The 19,459-nt window shown below is 41.1% G+C and overlaps 1 protein-coding gene across 24 annotated transcripts in view; it reads right to left on the reverse strand.

Moving 5' to 3' along the window:
* The window catches only part of wnk1b (WNK lysine deficient protein kinase 1b), an 87,122-nt gene extending 68,160 nt beyond the window's left edge, over positions 1-18,962 (reverse strand). For 11 of the 24 annotated variants that reach the window (XM_081604055.1, XM_081604054.1, XM_081604057.1 and 8 more), the window contains exons 1-2: positions 18,222-18,958; positions 13,781-15,336 (exon numbers count right to left, since the gene is read on the reverse strand). In XM_081604055.1, coding sequence (XP_081460181.1) covers positions 13,781-14,719 — 939 coding nt within the window. In that variant the 5' untranslated portion in view covers positions 14,720-15,336; positions 18,222-18,958. Of the gene's footprint in view, positions 1-13,780; positions 15,337-18,221 lie in introns of all 24 variants that reach the window. The other 13 variants (XM_081604061.1, XM_081604058.1, XM_081604065.1 and 10 more) reach the window with 7 other exon arrangements.
* Positions 18,963-19,459: the final 497 nt, after the last annotated feature.

The following is a 19,459-nucleotide window of genomic DNA, read 5'->3' on the forward strand; positions in this document are numbered from 1 at the left end:
GCTGTACAAATGCCTGGAGGCAGTAGACGATTCTAAGTCGTGCAGCTGCTCGACCTTGCCCCCAACCCAGACATGAAAAGACAGAAGGGGTTTTCCCCTAGTAAACCCCAATGCAGTCGAGCTTAGCATACCGTCCAGTTGATCTCGCAGTGATTACATCATGCAACTGTGGCTTATGAGGGATTGGTTCCTAATCTGGTGAGGAGAACTTCCTGCTTGTTTGGCCGCAGAATCTTTTTTTTCCCTGTGTTTCTTAATCTTCTACTGATTCAGCACGGTGTTAAGCCAAGCAACTGATTTGGTGAGTTAGAAAATGTAAACCAAATAAGATACTTTAACAGAACTGGCTTACAGTGTCCAAAAGGTCTTTACTTGCGCTCAATATGGGCAGAAAGATCCTTCTTTTGGGTTTCTTTACGATGCATCTGAAGAGCGTTTCTTCAAGATTACATTTACTCTGATTTTTGCCAATTCATGCAAGATCAATAAATATATCTATAAGGTCAAACATAAATATACACTCCCATTAATAGGTAGATAGATGTCTCTCAGAAAGCTCCTTCTCAGTCAAACGTTTTCTTTTGTTTTGTTTTTTTTGTAATTTTCGGCAAAGTTCTGGCTGGATATTTGGCCACTCCTCTTGGCAGAATTCATAATGCCCTTTTAAATTGGTTGGTTTCTCAACTTTTAAACATAGTCCATAAATATTTAATAGGATCGGGGTCGAACGCATTCCAGAAGCTCAGTGCAAGCCTGTTTTAGCCATTCCAAACTTTCATTTGGAGTCGTTTTCCTGCAGCAAACCTAAATTTGTCCAAATCTGAACAGTCTGACACAAACTCTCTCACCTACAGGTTAACAGGAAATTAGTTAGGATGTCCAAGAACCACCCAGAAAACATTCGGGCTCAAAAGCTATCATACACTGGAAGAAGCTGGAAACAGCAGTGTCACAGACAACAGTGTCAATATAGCATCACCGTGGGTTGAGAGGGTGCCGACTAAAAAACATCTTCCTGCTCCAAAACCCACACCTCCGAACTCAGCGGAAATCTGCTGCTGCCCACATAAACAACCCAGCTGCCTTCTGGAGAAAAGTATGATTTTTGAGAGATATGTTTGCAGGAGTTAATGGGAGACTTTTAAACCAAAAAACAAAGAATGTTTCAAAATGTCAAGCATGGTGGTGGCACAATTATGCCGTGGGAACTCACTGCTGCTAGTCATTCCTGCTCAAAGTTGACGGACTGACCACCTCAAAGGACGTTAACGCAACCTCAATTTAACACCTAGATACTTCGAGCTATGACACGTTTTGGGATTTCAGCAGGTCGATGGCACCAAAAATACAACAAAACCGGTATTGGAATTGATGAAGATAAACACTAGCCTTATAAAATAGCCTCAAGCTAACTAAAAGTGTTGAGCTGTATTTAAAAGTCAGGGTTCGACAACAACCCAACAAAAATGACCAAATATCAAACCAGAGCCATGCCAGAAGCTTGCTGAAGGCTGCAGCCTGCAACTTGTTGAAGTTGAATTTAACTAAGTGAATGTGCATACAAATAAAAAGTAAAACTTCCCACACTTGGAAACAATGGGCTCTAAGACACATATAGCCTCGTTTGCAGCCAAACCCTGTCCCCTCTCATTCTGCTCCAGTTATGGCTCAGCAGATGACACTCCAGTGCTCTGATGCTATTTATAGAGCCAAAAAGAAAGACAAGGGGGAGAGAAAAAAAATCCCCATCTCCCCTCTCACTGTGCTCCCTCTTTTCTGTCTCTTCCTCAAAAGCTTAAGGTCATGAAGGATACCAGAGATGGGGGGGAAAAAAAACACGCAGAGTGGGAGGGCGAGCGACAAAAATAAAAAAAAATAACGAGAGCAACAACAATACAGGAAACATTTGCACAGTCAGCGAGCGTCAACGTGACACGGTCCGTCTCACTGCTCTTCAGATCCGTTTCCAGAAATAAATGAACTTGTTAAACTGAACGGTATTTCAGATTAGAACAGTTCCATCCGTAGCATAACAAGTGCGCAGCTGAATGGTTCAAATATGTGCATATATTTTTAAATCATTTCCATTATGAATCGGTCATGTATACTACAAGTACTAGGAAAGTGGGATCTGGGGCGGACGGGGTCGGTGTCAAATTTTTTATCCGCACAACCCCAACCCATTTTTACAGAGAGATGACATCTTATCAGAGGAATGTGGAGAATCTGGGAGGGATACAATGAAACCAGGGAGCTGCCCCCTCCTCAAACACACCGAATAGGAGGTTTAACACAAAGACCCAAACAGGAGTTCACTCACACATCCTATAGACTGACTGTCTGACTGACGCACACAGCAGAATAGCCTTTGAGTCCGGGTGCGGACAAAAGCAAAAGCAGACTAAACACAAATAAAACGACACACAACAGATTCTCACACCCACCTACCCAGCCCTCCCTCCCTCCCTCCCTCAATCCATCCATCCATCCATCCAGACACACACATACACACACAGTTGTAGATCAAGCAGCCTGTGTTTGCACCCCAGGTCAATTTACGCTGATTCAGACAACTGGCAGTTGTCCGTTTTAGACCGAGGGCGCACACCTCCCATCCACATTTCAAAGGACATGCACAGGTTTGTTAAACAAGCAGAGGGAGCAAGTCTTTTTAACCTTATCTCTCTTCTTTTAATAAATAGTGTAGATTTAGAGAATGAAAAACGCACAGAGCCAGGAGAACTTTCTAGGAGGAATAAAATGAGAGCGGGAAAAAAAACAAACGAGCAGCAATGACTCGGTCAACGACTCTCTCCTGGAAAAAGAAACAGATCAACAATAGGAACTAGAGCGGTAGTACTTTCTATGAGGAATAAAACAAAACATTAAAAAAGTAATGGTAGGAATTACTTTGTCAATGACGTCCAGGAGAGACAGTCCAACACAAGCACTGGAACAGAAGAACATTTTTTGGGGAAACCAGGGAGAGTACAGTTAAATGAATGGAAGAGAGTTAACTTTACAAAGCAGCATTGGGCAAGATGGACTTTCTATGGAAGAACAGAAAGTTAATGATTACAATGGGTCCATTAATGACAATAACTCGGTTTAAAAAAGACACACAACTAAACATATAAGCATTAAGCCTTTTGTATGTTCTATGGAAGAAAGAAAAAAAAACTATTAGGGGAGCTACTCCCCTAAAAAAACAACCATAATCTTAAATAAGGCGACAGTGGTACTGTACACTTTATTTACTTTTTAGAAATCAGCAAAAGCAAAAATGTGTAGCTAAAAAATAAAAAATAAAGAAAGTTTAGACGAACAGATAAAGGACCGAACAGTAGAGTCTATATAGTTTATAGAGCCCAATAACCATAAATCCCACTTTTACAATCCTGTAGCAAAACACTTCCTCTATCACTGGACTGTCAATTATACAAGGATAATTCTGTGTGGGAAAAAAGGAAAGTTAAATTACCAGAGGGGAAAAACTCCTTACTCACTAACAGAAACGCAGCAGATGATCCACGTACAAAATATTAAAGCAATGAAGACAAAAACATACATTAACTACAGAAAACAAGGCAGCAAATACATAATAATGAAATGATGATGACATAGTGCTTAGTTTGTCTGTGAAAACATGTGGAACTGGGTAGATTAGGTTTTTTTAAGCTGCAGTATGTCACAAAATGTCCAACAATCAAAGCAGGAAAAGGTCAAATTTCCACCACGGCCTTAATTTCATTTTCAATCTCTATGAGCAACAGTGACAAGACGTTTCAAGTGCAGGACGTGACCTGTAAAGTTTCGGTACTCTGCAGTTTCGAGAGATCCTGAGTCTGATCTGAGGTTTGTCGTTTCAGGCTAAAAAAACGTGACTCAGTCGCCCATTTCTGATCTGCAGCCGTCAGCCAATCACGGATCAGGATTCCCAGGAAGTGCTTACTCTTACAATGTCAGTACCGTTTAAAAATTTCTTGGTAATATGTAGCCACCATAAGACTCCTCCCCTTTTCCACTAATCAAACAAACGCATTCAGTCGGACTGAAAATTTAGGGTCGCAGTAGGAATGTTCAGATTCAAGATGAATTTTAAGAGAAGATTATGAATTAAGTCTTGTTTTTATTTTCTTCAAAGTATACTGTTCCTCGCAAAAGTATAATAATAAAAAAAAATTTATTTGAAGGCCAGGTGAGGAGAGCAGCTGATAGTCACATGACCTGTTAATACTCCAAAAGAACAAAGAAATTTGTTATTTAAGCCAAAATGTCCTTTTCTTATAAGGACATTTTGGCTTAGATCAAATTTTTTTTATAGCCTATCGAAGTTCAAACCTAAATCAAATTGACAATCTGTGTGAAGAATTTAATAACTGCTATCTACAGACTCTACCATCACTGTGACTGAACCTGATCTACGCTGAAAAGAAGATTAAGTAACGCTGGTAGAGACATGTCTCCAAGGATCTGCGTTTGGAATTACAGCGAAAAAGTCGTTTTTGAAATATCGACTCCGGTGCTCTGAATATTAACACACTGGACATTTTTCAGATTTCCTTACTTTTGACAAGCATTGATCTGGAAATGGTAGCACCCAATTGGACCTGCAAGTTGGTCTAGACGGAGCAGATACCGGTTAGGAGGAATAGAATGAATCATAACTTTCACGCTTGCACATCCCGTTTAGAGTGGTAGTTTATTTGAACAATTACCTTAATCTTTAAACTCTGCATGCTCTGTCATATTAACTTGAATTTCAAGGCAGAATCATCATTAATTACAGTAAGAATCTGACTGTGTAACTTGGAAATATTTTTGCTCCTGGATCACAAAATGAAGTTGCAACAGAATAAAATAAAAGTAGAATTTTGTCGCACTTCATAAATAAGTTTTTTGGGAGGGAAAAGGTACAAATACGTTTTCCAAGGGATTGCATTAATTTGTTACCCAGATACATCATGGCCAGCCTCATGATGTATCTGGGAGAAAACTTGATACAAGACAGTAAGAGAAGCAGTTAAAAAACGAGAAAGTAATGAGAAAAACAGGAACTGATCCAAACGGAGACAAAGGAGGAAATATACATGAACGAATGGGCAGGAAGAAAAGAACATTAAACAGAAAAAAAAAAAAAAAGTCTCAGAAAGGAAGTCTTCTAACATCTGCCTGATGCATTCACTGTCCCCGAATAACCCCGTCATATACACACACACGCGCGCACACACACACACACACACACACACACGCACGCACGCACGCACACACACACACACACACACACACAAAACGGCTACATTAAACGTAAGCACATTCAGTGCCTTTCTGAGTCAACCACACACAATGTTTCCAATTAAGCCAAGGTCTAATCACCATAAACATCACTTGAACACACACTATTCTGAGACACACACACACCACTTTCTGCTACATCTTTCATCTCCCCCTCCTCCACCACTCTCTCAGCTCCTCTCATTTGCAGCATGACTTTATTTAGAAGAAGTTGCCAAAACTCTCCGGCGTCTCCGTCAAGCGAGCGCGCGCGCGCAGACACGCGCCTCCTCACGGCCGCTGCCAAACGTCTGAGCTGTAGGAGTTCTGGTTTGACTGAATAAACACTGAACGGTTGGGGAAGAGGTCAATCGTTTCTGTTCACACACATAATCAAACTAACGGCTCCCAGTTTTTAGGCCTTTAAAAGTCGGCAAGTTTGATTTATACGTGCAAGGTAAAAAGAGAAAAAAAATCATTTTAAATCCGCATTCGATGCAGTTTGATTGATGATTGCGGTTTTACTCCTCACTAACAATGCAACGCAACCTGAAGGTTAGGCCACTCCACCCTGAAATCGATACTAATGAAATTCCAAAAGGCAGAGTGGCCTGACCTTTTCCACTCAGCGTCAGGGGGAAGCCCTGGTGTTTAAACACACACTTTAAACCGGGGCGACATGTGAGTGGATGAAGACTAGCATGGTTTACATTTGAGGAAGTGCCACCTTCCCCGTCTACTTCTTTCTTTTTCTTTTTTGCACCTCACAGCTGGTTACTGACACAGCAAAACAATGTAGAAAAATAGAACTTTATCCAAAATCAGAACTGCATCCAAACAGGAGGAAAGGTGAGAATTTCAAATTTAAGTTCTTCCAACTCTGCTAAGAAGAAGGGATAAATATGGCACAGGCCATCAACAGGAGCTTTTTAAAGTTATTGCTCGTCTTTGATATTCTAAAGTAACTATAATTAACCACATTTTTCTAAGCTTGGCTTCATGTCACTTGTCACACAGTGGCCTAATTACTACCAGACCTGTAGAATCCAAAAATGCCCCAAATAGAACGTGTATGAGAAATAGTCCAAAAGAGATAACTTTTACACCCTTAACAAAAGTGACTAAAGTACAGATAAGAAACAAAGTAATTTGGTAGATCAGCTTGTAGATGGTTACAGTTGTTTGTAAGGCTTTGGGAATCCAGTTAGCCACAGTAGGAGCCACTGTTGACAAATGGAGAAAACATAAAAGGTGTTAAACCTTCCCAGGAGTGGCATCACTGGTAAAACGACTCCAAACAGAGCTTCAATGATTCATCTAGGAGGTTACAACAGAACCCAGAACAAAATCTAAAGAACTGAAGGCCTCACCTGCCAAGTTAAAATCACAAAGGGACAAAGAAAATAAAAACACAGAGAGAAATCAAAATGTTTATGCATTTCATAATATTCAATAGGAAAAATCTTTATTGGCTTGACGGCAATCAAACCATTCTTATTACCGCTCCAGTGGCCTCCATGTTATTAAGAAAACTTTAATCTTCTTAGATTCCTAAATTGCTTCAAAAACTAAGAAATTCTAAAAAAAAGGATAGAAAATGTTCCAATGTTAAAAAAAAATCATCAATAAGTCATTTATTTTCCACCAGGTTTTTTCCTTTTCTTGTCCCCAGTACATTAAATCCTCTTCTTTTCCTTTGCGTTCGCCTTATTATTTTAAAAAAACAGCACACGTAACCTCAGGCTGAGGCATTTGCCTTTTCATCTCCATGCCGTGGCCTCACGCGAGCAAAAACATCCTCACCAAGTGCGCCTTTACGTTCCAGGACCGAAGGTGTTGGAATGTGTTGAGTGAGGAACCTCCAGCTGCATTCTCATTATGACACCTAGTCCTGAAAATTCGCGCTTCATTCCTGCGGTTTACGAGGCAGCAAAGACACTCACGCTGCAGCTCGAAGCGCAACATTCGAGTTGATCTTAGAGAGGAATAACAGCGTTTTGAAAGGTGTTATTCGTGCAAGATCGTGACCGTGTTGTGTCCTCAGATGACTGGCGTTGTAGTTTGAGGTTGCGTAAATTTTAAAAAGCTTAGTGGACATTAGAGATAATCTTTTCAAAAGTTGGAGTCATTTACCAACTGGTTGCGTGTTTCCACCCTGGTGAAACAGTCATCACAGCTTTGGTCTTTCTTTTCAGGCTTTTAAATTACTTCAGTAACTAAAAATATTCTTTTAAAAAGACCAAGAAAAGTTCTCTACATTTCCAAAAACATTCACAAGCGATTCTTATCATCAATGTGATGCTGCCAGTACTAGCATGCAAGATTATAATAAGAAAAAGGAAGCCATTTGTAGCTGGCATTTAAAACATTTACAAGAGTGCACTTGAAATCCGAACGCAGTTTCCATTCCTTTATTATGCACGAATGTGTTTTTTAGTGAAGGCCATTGCAGCGACTTCACAAACTTAACAGGGCGATGCAGCCTTTGCCAAAAGGTGCAACTTTACTGCAGTTTGCCGTTTTGTCAGGGAAATGTGAACCCAGGCTCTTGCAGACGTGCAGTAATCCGAGCAGATTTATCCGTCGCTGCACTCTTTGATACATGTGTATTCAAATAATGTCTGGATCAAAATATCCACATGTAATACTACACTCACCTCAGAAGCTGCAGACGGTGGTCTAATCTCTTTAAAAGTTTTACTTCTGCACAAGCTCTTTAAAATGTTTACCAGGAAGGAACGCTGTGTGGTGTTTTAAATGATTTCTAAAGCAGTAACGTTGAAAAGGCATCATTTTAAAAGTAAGGAAATACAATCTTTGGTAATTTCCTGCCATTTATCCTCTTCAGTCTCTTTCTTAGCACCTGTAGCCGCCTGTATCAGATTAGCATGAGTCATTGCCACCTTGCTCAGAAATAACGGAGCCATGAATGATTCAATCCTGGTAACAATAAAATCATAATGGGCATGAATGCTGAGATCATTTTAGGCTTTTTAATGATTTATTTGAAGGGGAGGTTTTTTTCCAGGGTGGAATGATTGCACAATATAAATAGAGTGGATTTGAACCCACTCTTTAAAAAAAACACAAGGCCAAAATTACATATTCAGGCCCAAGTGTTTATATGAAAGCAATTCAATACTTTTGTATTTAGTGCTTAAAAGTTTTTGAATATTTTAACTTGACCTTTGCAAGGCCAATTATCTTGTTTCATTTATAATAATTACTATTCGATTTATAGATATAAAGAAAAAGGGTAAAGTACTAGAAACCCTGCAAAGATCCAACAAACATAAATAGGGAAAGTTTTCTGAGCCCTTTTGTAAGAAACTGCCAAGTCCAAGATCAGAAATTCAAATGAGTTATTCGGATTTCATGTCACAATGTCAGCATGCAAGAAGCACGAATCAAAGAGCGGTCGAGGTTTAACTTTTTAAAATTAACAAAATTTATCCATTGCAATCTGATTCCACCACGAAAAAAGGAAAAGACCAGACAATCAAGTCACCAAATAAAAAAAAAAACTGCATCCTCAAGAACAATTTTGAGTGTGTGTAAATGTCTGAGTGCAACGCTGCGACTCACACTGCTTGCATCACCAATCGCAAGTTGACTGTTGCCAGAAAATACAAGCCTGATGCTGCAGCTGATGACTCTTCCTCACAGAGGAGTCCTTATTCTTTTCATCTTCACTCCGTCATCTTCCCACTCCAGGTCTTTAATCTGTTCTCACCGTTTTCTTCATTCCTTACTCCAAAGATTTCTCATTTACCCAATTTCAAGTTTCCTTCTCTCTTTCCATACCCATCACTCGAAGCGCTCCAATTTTCAGGCCAGCTGGCGTAGAAAAATACACAAAACTCAATCAGTTTTTGTTTATTTTATTTCATTCAGTCTTGTATACTCTACCCCCTCTGCTGAACCGATAGGTGGTCTCAGGCAGGCAGGCAGGCGAGGATCAGAGTGATCTCTGAACTTCACCCCTCCTCCATCAGTCTGAAATCTTTGAAATCTACCTCTTACTGCATGAGTCACAGAAACAATTATACCACCGTAGACTAAAAGTACAAGACTCCAATCTACTGGGTTTTTTCCCCTCACCTATCCGATTCCAACAAATCGACGGTAGCCTTGGAAACTAACACAAACAGAGGAATCATTTAAATCTCCAAAGATAAGTCATTTCAAGGATTCTTTTCATCTCCGATCACCTGAATCTTCCCTTTTATCCCCATCCAAACTAATGAGGCCCATTAAGATAAGCTACTGGGTGACCTTCCTCCCCTTCCTCCTCCATCATCAGTAGAGTTTGCTTAAAAGCTTAAGCAATCTGTCAGCTATTCTCAAGCTATGTTTCCATCCATCCAAAGATTTCCTTGGTGACAGAAACTAAATTTGATCAGATCAAATGCCGAGGGACGTTCAAGACCCAACTACCTTAATCTAACCATCAATCACAAACACTAACACATGCTGTGCTTAGAGCAACTGCACCTTTAGAAAGCCAGCCAGCACCAGATGATATCCCAACTCTCAAAGATCTCCAGTTGCCATGCCCACCCAGAGCGGGAATGTGATTGGCTGTAGGGCGGGTGGGCGTGTATGTATGTAACTTTACTCTCAGCTTTCTGCCACATGTCAACAGTTGCTCTGTCATCTTCGACAGAAACACACTAATGGGGATTATAGGAGGGGAGTGTGGAAAACTGCTCCTGCATGCACTTAAGACAACCCACCACAAATGTTCACAACTTAGGTTACACAAAGTGTCATTAAGTCAAATTGTGCTTTATAAAGTTCTCTGCAAAATTGTTGCATCAGCCCTTAATTCCATAAGACGTCGTGTATCAAGGCGGAATTGGTAGAACTATTTAATAATACATTCCAGAAATTTAAAAGTCACTTTCCCAAATTAACCAGAAACATTACTACTGCTGGTTTAGTTTACCAGAACTTAAAAATTACTTTCCAAAACGTTTGTGGTACCTTATTAAGGACCTTGGAAGCAACTTTTTTTTAAATTACTGAATCCTTTTCATAACTTTCTGATAAAGTACCCAGTCAACTGCTAAACATCACTTCAGAAGACCTCATGGGTCCTAAAAGTACTAAAGTAAGTTCCACAAAAAAATAAAATAAAAAAAACCTTCCAGAAAATTTATTGGGTAAATGGGTAATGGGTAAATTCCCAAAATTAAACGGTAAGTTCAAAGATCCAGAGAGTAATCCCTTAAATTCAAGAAGATTGCCTGGTAACTTCTGCCAAGAGAATTTCAGAAAAGTGTCTTCAGTTCTTGGAAAGTAACCAGTAACATCCTTCAACATTCCAGGAAAGCAAGACATAAACACAAGAAAATAATCTAAAAAAAATCTGACGTGACCCATTGGAATATGAAACTGAGATAAGTGTGATTAATTATTAGCCTCTGGCACTAAATACCACAACAGAGTTCTCAAACCCTAGTCCTACTGTCAAGCAGATTTTAGACGCCTCCAGGACAGCTGGTCACATGACTGACCAACCTCTTCAAGATGCCACCAAGTTTGGCAAAGTCCAAATAACAACCTTAAAACCTTTAAATTTACAAACTTGGATAAGAACTAGGACACTCATCAAATTTCAGCAACACTATCAATCCTCTCTACTTCTGACCACGGTGCATCTAGAAAAGAAACCTGGATCTCCGAACTCAAAAACAGTGGAGTCTCCATGTTAGCCAATGATCTTCCAGCAGGTGAGGAACAGAAACCCGAGACTTTTAAGGGGTGATCTAAGGGAGATGGATTTGCTGAGACACTATTACACGCTAGAGTCTATGCAGGTCTGGAGAAACTTCTGCTGGACAGCTGGGCTTAATATGGTCCTCCACAGCATGATGAACCGAGTCCAATCCAGCATTCTAAAACGCCAAAGTACCAAACGTTTGAAGAGACCATTTGTCTGAGGTACAACATAGTTTCCATTTGTCTTCAAGTGCAGCATTCACATTTCTGTTTTTAGCACCTTTTTATTTATCCGTGTTATAATTTCTATGTTTATGAATGTAGCTATGAATAAATAGGTATGTGGCATGTAATTGACAGATGTTTGCAGCTGCCAGATTTATGAACAGCTAAATGTTTGTACGATGAAATTCATGAGGATTTATGCACCTTAGTATATACAACCTTTTTATTCATGTTGCCCATTACATGTTCTCACTGTTCTAAAGTTATCCAAAAAAGCTCACAAATGTTTCTATCAAAAGCTATTTTTTTTAAACCTGATCTGTTTTCTGACAGATATTGGTGTTAAACTAGCATTTTTTTTGTCAAAGAATCTTTGATACAGCCAAAAAAAAAAAAAAAAAAAAAAAAGTTTCTGTTGCTAAAGGGTTACACCTTCAAACCCAGAAAACCTTCAAAATTGAAACTAAATGTAATTTTTGAACTCCTTTAAAATTAAAAATATGCACAGTCCAAAACTATGTAGAGATGTATTGTATGCAGTCCTGCTAAGGATCACCAGGTTTCCATATTTTCACAAGTAACTGACGCACACAGAAGGACAATGAGATTTGTGTGACAGAACAGCTCAGCCAGGGCTCGATATTTGTTTTCTGCCAAACAAACCATCGTCTCCTTGACGCGGGGCATCAGGCAAAGCTCATCTGAGCCCCTGGGATTCAGGAAGACTCGAGGAGGATCTTGTGATGGAGATGACAGCAATACAAGCACATGTTCCCCTCACACACACACACACGCACACACACACACACACACAAAAACGCTAAATCAAAATTTATTTAAAAAAAAAAAAACAGAGCAATCTTCTGGCTGCTTCTGGTTCTAATTAATCTGCTGTGAAGTAAATTGAAACTGCATGTGTTTATTAAGAAATGACATTGGCTAAATCTGTGGCATAGCCCAAAAGCTTTGTTTAAAATCTTGTATGTTTGTCTTCCTTGGCATAGCAACAAGCGGTTCCACGTGAGTCCATGTCAGTGTTTTCCTTCTCCTGCTAAAGCCTCAGCTCAGTCCACATGTCATATGACTGGTAAACATTGTTTTTCTACATCTTGGACTGCTGAACGCACCTCTGGTCCTGCGCATGCACACCGCCGCTAAAAACTTAAGATTTGCTTTCTGACTCCCTTTCTCATTTTGTAGCTAATTAATACAAGGGAAAAAAACAAAAGCAGCATGCACTGTCATGTTAGCGTTCCATTCCTCAGGCCTCACTTTCTTTTTGACACAAACACTCGCTGCAAAAGTTTGCATCAGAACACTCGGGTGAAGCAAGACTGTGGTACGGCAAAGTGCATGCCGTCCTGCCTCGTGTTTAACACATGTTGTTCCAGTTTACTTGCATGCTGCAAAAGAACAAGAGTGACAGTTGGCTGGATGTGGCCCAGCTACCTGTCTTCGCCCAGGGTTTTAAAAATGTCAAGCAGGCATATTTTGTTGAATAATTACCAACAGAGTCATCAGGAACTCTATCCCATCTACACTTAGCCCTCAATTGTTTGGCAACCCTTCAAATTGCAGCTTGCAATCTTAGTTGTGCTTTGCACCTTATGATCGAGTCACAGTTTTAAAGCCACATTATGATCAACTACTCATAGACTTTATGAAGAGTTAGACAAAACAGAGAAATAGATGCAATGAAAATGCTAATAAAAATCAAAACGTAAGTAGACAAACATTTAAATTAACCCTAAAAATAGATGTATTTCAGTCTTTTTGCAAAAATATCCCAGTTTCTCAAACTTTTTCACCCGTCGTCACATGGCAACCGCAAACTTTAACGTCTTTTATTGAGGTTTTGCTGATGGACTGAAATAAAGCAGCTTGTGAACATAAAGTGGAAGTATTTACATGCCCTGAGTCGACACTATGTAGAATCCTCTTTCACTGAAATAGCAGCAGCCGGGGTTTTTCTCAACCGCTGTGAATTTTGCGCGGTTTAGCTGACTAAATTATGAAGTAATCCTTGGATGGAGTTGAATTAAAGGCAGATTTTGCCACACAGACAACTTCCTTTAGATTTGGTTTCAAAAGATAAAAATCTGAAAATACTATATGCACTTATAACAAAAATGGAGTCTCACTGGCTAATTTTCCAATTTGAGATGCATTTTCCACTTGTCCAAAATTAGATTGGATTAGATTTGATCTCACTTCCAGCAAACTAGACTCGTTTGTATGAGTTGACAAAAAAGCTTGATCACTTTTATCTGTTTGAATCTTACTAGAGAGGTTTTTATATAATTTGTCTCGTTTTCGCCTGGGGAAAAAAATGTAGCTGATGGAACCCATGAAAACAAAATTTCAACAATATTGACTCTTCTGCAGCTTCCCTAACAGGTTTTCCTTCATGACTGCCTTGTATTTAGCTTCCTGAATCCCTCCTGTAGAAAAAGATCAGTGTACCAAAATAAAAACAGTGCTAGCAAGGCCATAGAGGGAAAATCCAGCGTCAGACGAAGAGTTTTAGCAACAGTGATAGTTTTCAGTCAAAGCTTACCTGCAGCTCGCACCATGCCACTTCCACCGTCGTCTCCGTATCCAGTCCCTTGTACACGGTCTTGAAAGACCCTCTCCCGATCTCTATGTCGAACTTTAGGAAGCGTCCGTCGGGCGAAGTCCCTACGGCCTTTGTCTCTGCCTCCTCTATGTCCTCTTGCACTCGTTTCTCAGCCTCCCTCTGCTCCGCTCTCGCTTTCGCTTGCCCCCTCTCCTCCTCCGTCTCCTGGTCCTTCTCCTCGATCGGGCTGCTGATGCTCCCCTCGAGTGCGGGTTTATCGACTTTTTCGTCCTTTGACGAACATTGTGCTTCCTCAATCCCTCTGGCACACAACTTGACATCAGGCTGTTTGCCTGCCGCTCTAACCGTAACATCCAATACTGTCGGGGTTGGCTCTTTCGTTGGACCCTCTGCACCATAATCAGCACTACTAGTTGTGGGAACAGCCACAGTGATGACATTTAGATCTCCCTCAGCATGATGTGCATGCCCCTGTGAGACCAGCCCACCATGGTCAGAGTAAGGCTGAAGGCCGGTACTTTGCAGGTAGGATCCTCTTGCGTTCTCCTCGCCCTCGGGTTCTTGTTCCTCGGGCCTGCAGATCTGCGGGGAGAAGAAGAGGGTAGTCCCTTCGCAGTCAGGGGGCGAGGTCAGAAGCACGGTCGCTTTGCTGGGCAGGTCCAAGGCTGTGGCGTTGGAGTCGCAAATAACACTGCGGCGGAAGAAGCGGTGCTCGGCTGTTTTGGAGTCTCTCTCCATGGTGTGGCGCCGCCGACGCACCTCAGGCTGCTCGCCGATCTTCTCCACGACGTGCGAGTCTGAACTGGCAGAGCCGTTCACATTCTTGTGGGGGGTTTGAGGTGACGGGCAGGGGGAGTTGGAGGATGCCGGGGGATGAGGGGCGAGGAATTTTACTGCTTTGTTGCTACTTTCGGACATTCTTCTGCAGGGCTCAGACCACAAAGGAAAGAAAACGGAAATATAAATAAGGACTTGAGTAAATAAAAAAAGAAAAAGTGAGGAATTAGACAAAACTATCTGTGTAAACTTCGGAACTCAACTTGAGATACTCTCAGAAAAACGCAAAGGCAACTAGTCGTGTCAGGAAAGTGGACACAGCAGCCCCTGCTCGGTGTGAGAGTTTGTAAGGACTTATCAGATCTGCTTCCTCTCTGCAGCGTCAGCCGTTTTAACAAGACGACCTACAGTTCCTATAAGGCCCTTCCTTACAGGGCTGAGGGACGCCCCAGGTAAGAAGAGGGGGCTTAAAGACTGGGGAGGCGAGGGATGACAGGCAGTCCGTCAGGGAGCGTGGCCAGCGCTGCAACGAGGTGTGAACGGTCAAATCAAGTCCAGAATCCATCCTGCTGCCGACATCCAGACACAGCTGATGGCAACATGGAAGGACTGGAGACCAATCAGACGCCGACAGCCACAGACGAATCTCTTTAAAGCTAGAACGGCAGGTTGTGAGGAGGCTCTCTCCCAGCTGACCCGTCTGGAGCGGCCTGGCCTCACCTGGCCCGGACCGGCTTGGTCTTCTTGAGGCTTTGTCACTGAAAGACAAGAAAATAATGATAATTTATACATATTAAATGTTATTTGATTAATTTGTAGAGTTTCTAAAAACTAGCATAGATGTTTCTTGCAGAAAAACTCAATCTTAGTCTCATCAGACAAAAAGAAAAAAAAAGAAAGAAGACACTCGATTACAGTTGATGCACCAGTATAGTTTTACAACTCTACTTGTTTATTTTTGTGATGGTAGCATAGAAGATTTGTTTTCGCTCATGAAGTTAGCTTGTATTGGTTGCTATGGAGTTTCGGTGTCACTCTTTACTACAAATTTCCTACAGTGAAACTTGAACTTTTTAAGTATTTGAATTTTTTCCAAACTTAATATTTGGTGTTCAGATATTAATCTTCTAATCTCCCAGTACCACACGACAGACAGGCTGCTGGATGACCGACTGCCCAACCACCGGCCTCAGCGGGTTTTCTGGGGGAAACCTTGGCAGGTGAAGGACAATTTTAAGCTCAGTCAAAATGATGCATTTTTATGAGCTTCTGAGTCCATAAAAATATTTCTTCCCAACACTTTTGCTCATAAATAGAGCCCATTCTCGCACGAAGCAGTACATTCGTTTCACAGAAAGACTTGAAATCCATAAAACCCATTAATCAGGAAATTTGAGACGATTGACAGTGTGGTTCATCGTGCAGGGAGACGATGTGCATCCCGAGCGCCTCTGTGCTGTTAGTGCATTAGAGTGATGTAGCCTAATTGCTCCACGTTCTAAATTTAGCCCAAAGACACAGCAGCAGCCCGACTGACCTCAAGGTTAGGCCAGCCTGGAGCAATTCGGCAGCTTAACATGAGAGAGGAGGGGTGGAGGGGTGGGGGGGGTGGTCCACTCGAATTGACATGGAGAGAACGACTGCACGGACCACTAAATGCATGAGTGAGGACAGGACAGCGCGCTCGATATATATTACTCAGCATACAGGATTACAGGGCAGCGCGAGGCGTAAGGGAATATGCTTACTGGGTTTGGCAGCAGCCTCACAAAACAGACTGCAGATAAACTTCTGCTCTTATCATCACTGGCACAGAGGAACAGCAGCTGCTTTGGTTTGCGATGATGAACATATTTTCAATCACTCATCTGTGGGCTTTTTTATGCAGTCATACCAATCCTGTATAAATCAAAAGTTTTCGTCAAAGCTGAGTAAAATGTGAGTCAGTAAATTTACAACTCGACAAACCGCTCTCTTATTAACAATCCAGCTGGTGTGGTGGAATTTAATGTCATAAGGAACGTTTAAAAAAATAAATAAATAAATAAAGCCTCGAGTATGTCATGTTTGGCGGCGTTAAATCTAAGACAAGCAGTCCCGAAGACGCTTCAAACGTGAGGCTACCCAGGCTGCATCAGATCTTCCCACTGAAAGGTCCCTAGTAGGTGTGTGCTTAAGACCAGCAGGTACAATCAGCCGGCTTGTTTGTGCAGCCATGTGTGCTGTGCAGTTACACGTGCAATGAACAGGTTTTAAAATTAGCATGGCATAATACCGCAGATTGCTCAGGCCGCCCTTGAGGTTAAGAGAGGAAATTTATTCAACCAGATGTCTCAAGTCCCAGGTGCTGCACTGTCTGCTCACTGTGAGTGGCTCCAACAATCAGGAGGTGAGGTAATCCCTCAGAAGGAGATGACACAGACTGAATAGAGGGACAACTCAAGAATGAGAGTGCTGAAGTGCATTACTTTCGTCTAAATCACACACAAAAAAAACCCCAACCGCAGCGGTTTAGCACCCTCTCGGTGGACAGTTGCTCTCCTGGTGCCTGAATCATCTGAGCATCGCAGCAGAGCAGCTTCTGCGATCGGTATGAAACCCGAGTCATTAAATATTCACAACCAAAAACATATGACATCAGATGACCACAAAGGCGTGCAGCAACAAAGACTTGGCTGTCTTCATTTGAATATGTTTCACAAGAGCTACAAGACATGGGGTTGTTAACCTGGATCAACGTATGTTAAGGTTTTAAAAAGTTTCAGTTTCAAAATCTGTCTAATTTTCTTTCTTACTTTGGTTTTAAGCACTTTAATCGGATTGCCAGAGCAGGTGGTGAAAATGTCAACATGAGGAAATAGTCTATGGTTGTTTCGTTTACAAGCTGAAAATGGAAGGATTTTTTTCTTAGTTTTGGTGAATTTAATAAATTCAGATTTTTCAGTATCTGACCTGCTAATGACAGCAAAGTTAGTCAAAACCAAATAACAGAGCTCTAAACACTTTCTGTCAATACACATAATAATTTAGTGATTTCTTCATCGACTGCGAGATTCACATCTACAATCTCTATTAAAGTCCTACAGCATAAAAACAAACAATATAACCAAAAATCAGAAATGGTATGCCAGGCCTTAAAAGAAAAACAGAAAAATAAATTGTAATAGAGCAGCAGATGCTGGATCAGCCCTTTAAATACCTTTAAATCAGCCGTGCTGATATGCTACATGGTAATTTCTAATAAAATGCATTGCAGAAGTAGATATCTGTGGAGTATAATAAAAGTCCAGGCATTTCAGAGTGATGAAAGCTGTGGCTTATTGAGAAGAGATTTGTTTGGCAGCATCAAGAGCCCCAGTCAACAGCGCAATCAACATTTACAGAATCATCACTGCACTCCTGATGGATGAAGCATGCACATCATAACACAACTGGGGAGGTTGCATGTGTTTTTGCATGCGTTTAGTGCTGAAGAGCCCAACAGACTTGTGCTGGATGTGATGCAGAGCTCAGAGCAGCACTGCGGGGTTCACTGCTGCCTGTTGAGGAACTCACAAACCCGGCTATGCTGCTAACTTTACCCACAGACCTAACAGAGTCTGGTTCCGACTTAAATAAAATAAAAATAAAAATCAATCATTACCTATCACATTGGTGTTGGTTGTGCTGGTCCCGTTGAAGTATGAAGGTAAAAACTTGAATAAACGAGCCTTAACTGAACTCCTCTGCAGTGGGAATCCTCTTCGAGACTCGGCACTAATGTCAGCCCGGTGCGTCACATTAAAGCCACAGTTGGTTGCAGGAAGAAAAAAAAACGCACAAAGATGGAGTAATTACAAAAACATGAACCCCTTTTTTGTGAACGAAGTCCCTGGCAGCGGTACGTACAACGAGCCGAAGCCGACAGACAGACACCTCCCACCGCGCAGAGATGCCAAGTTCGCTCACCGATGTAGTGGCGTCTCTGGTACTACTTTACTGTCTGTCTGTCTCTTTTTTTGGTTGTCTGCGTTCGGGTCCAGACTAAAAAGATAACTGCTTCACTCAAATGTGCAAAACCACAATCTGCATGGAAGTCCGGTCCGCTTCTGCAACCGCCGTTTTGCTCTTTAAGGCGTGTGTGATGCGATAAATCCGCGGTGATGAAGTGATATTCCCAGTTCAAAGCGGTTACTCAGCGGCTCAGTCTGCTCTGGGGTCCTCTCCAGCGATGACTCGTCAAGGCAATGGCTGGGCATTCACACAGCAGTGACGCATCAAGTTCCTGCCGTGCGCTCGTAGGGTAGCGGAAACGCGTCTCCCTTTCAAAATAAAACAGCGTAATTTTAAAACAGGATCCTGTTGCACTGGAAAAGAGATGCAGCAATTTTATAAACAAATGTAGTTGGTGACACCTTAAAAATCAAAAAGTTTTTAAGCTTGTCATATCACAATTACAAACTTAAAAATATTTAATTGGGACATTATGTGTGAGACAAGCACTAAATAGAGGTTAATATTGTGCTATGTACATCTTCTAGATAAAGTGACTGACTAAAGAAAGTATCATTAACTATTTATTTATTTATTTATTTAATATAGTACTGGATGTGTCTGCGCTTCCTAAACAAAAATAATACATAACCTCAACAAAGATGTCAAAGTCATGTTGTGGACACACAAAAAAAGTTTAAGAAGGGGTCTCTGACCCAAGAAAAATAACAAAAAAAAATGAAAAAGACGTCAAGGGGTTCCTAGGTTTTTACAGTAACAAAAAAATTAAAATAAAAAAACTCTCCTGAAGTACTGGTAGAATAAGAAATGTTTTATTTTCCATACAAAGAAATATGGTCTGATTGAATTGAAATAACTTCTAACCATGCTCTAGTCATGTGTAAGATC

Source organism: Poecilia reticulata, chromosome 23, assembly GCF_904066995.2.
Source record: "Poecilia reticulata chromosome 23, P_reticulata-male-v2, whole genome shotgun sequence".
Lineage (NCBI taxonomy): Eukaryota > Metazoa > Chordata > Actinopteri > Cyprinodontiformes > Poeciliidae > Poecilia > Poecilia reticulata.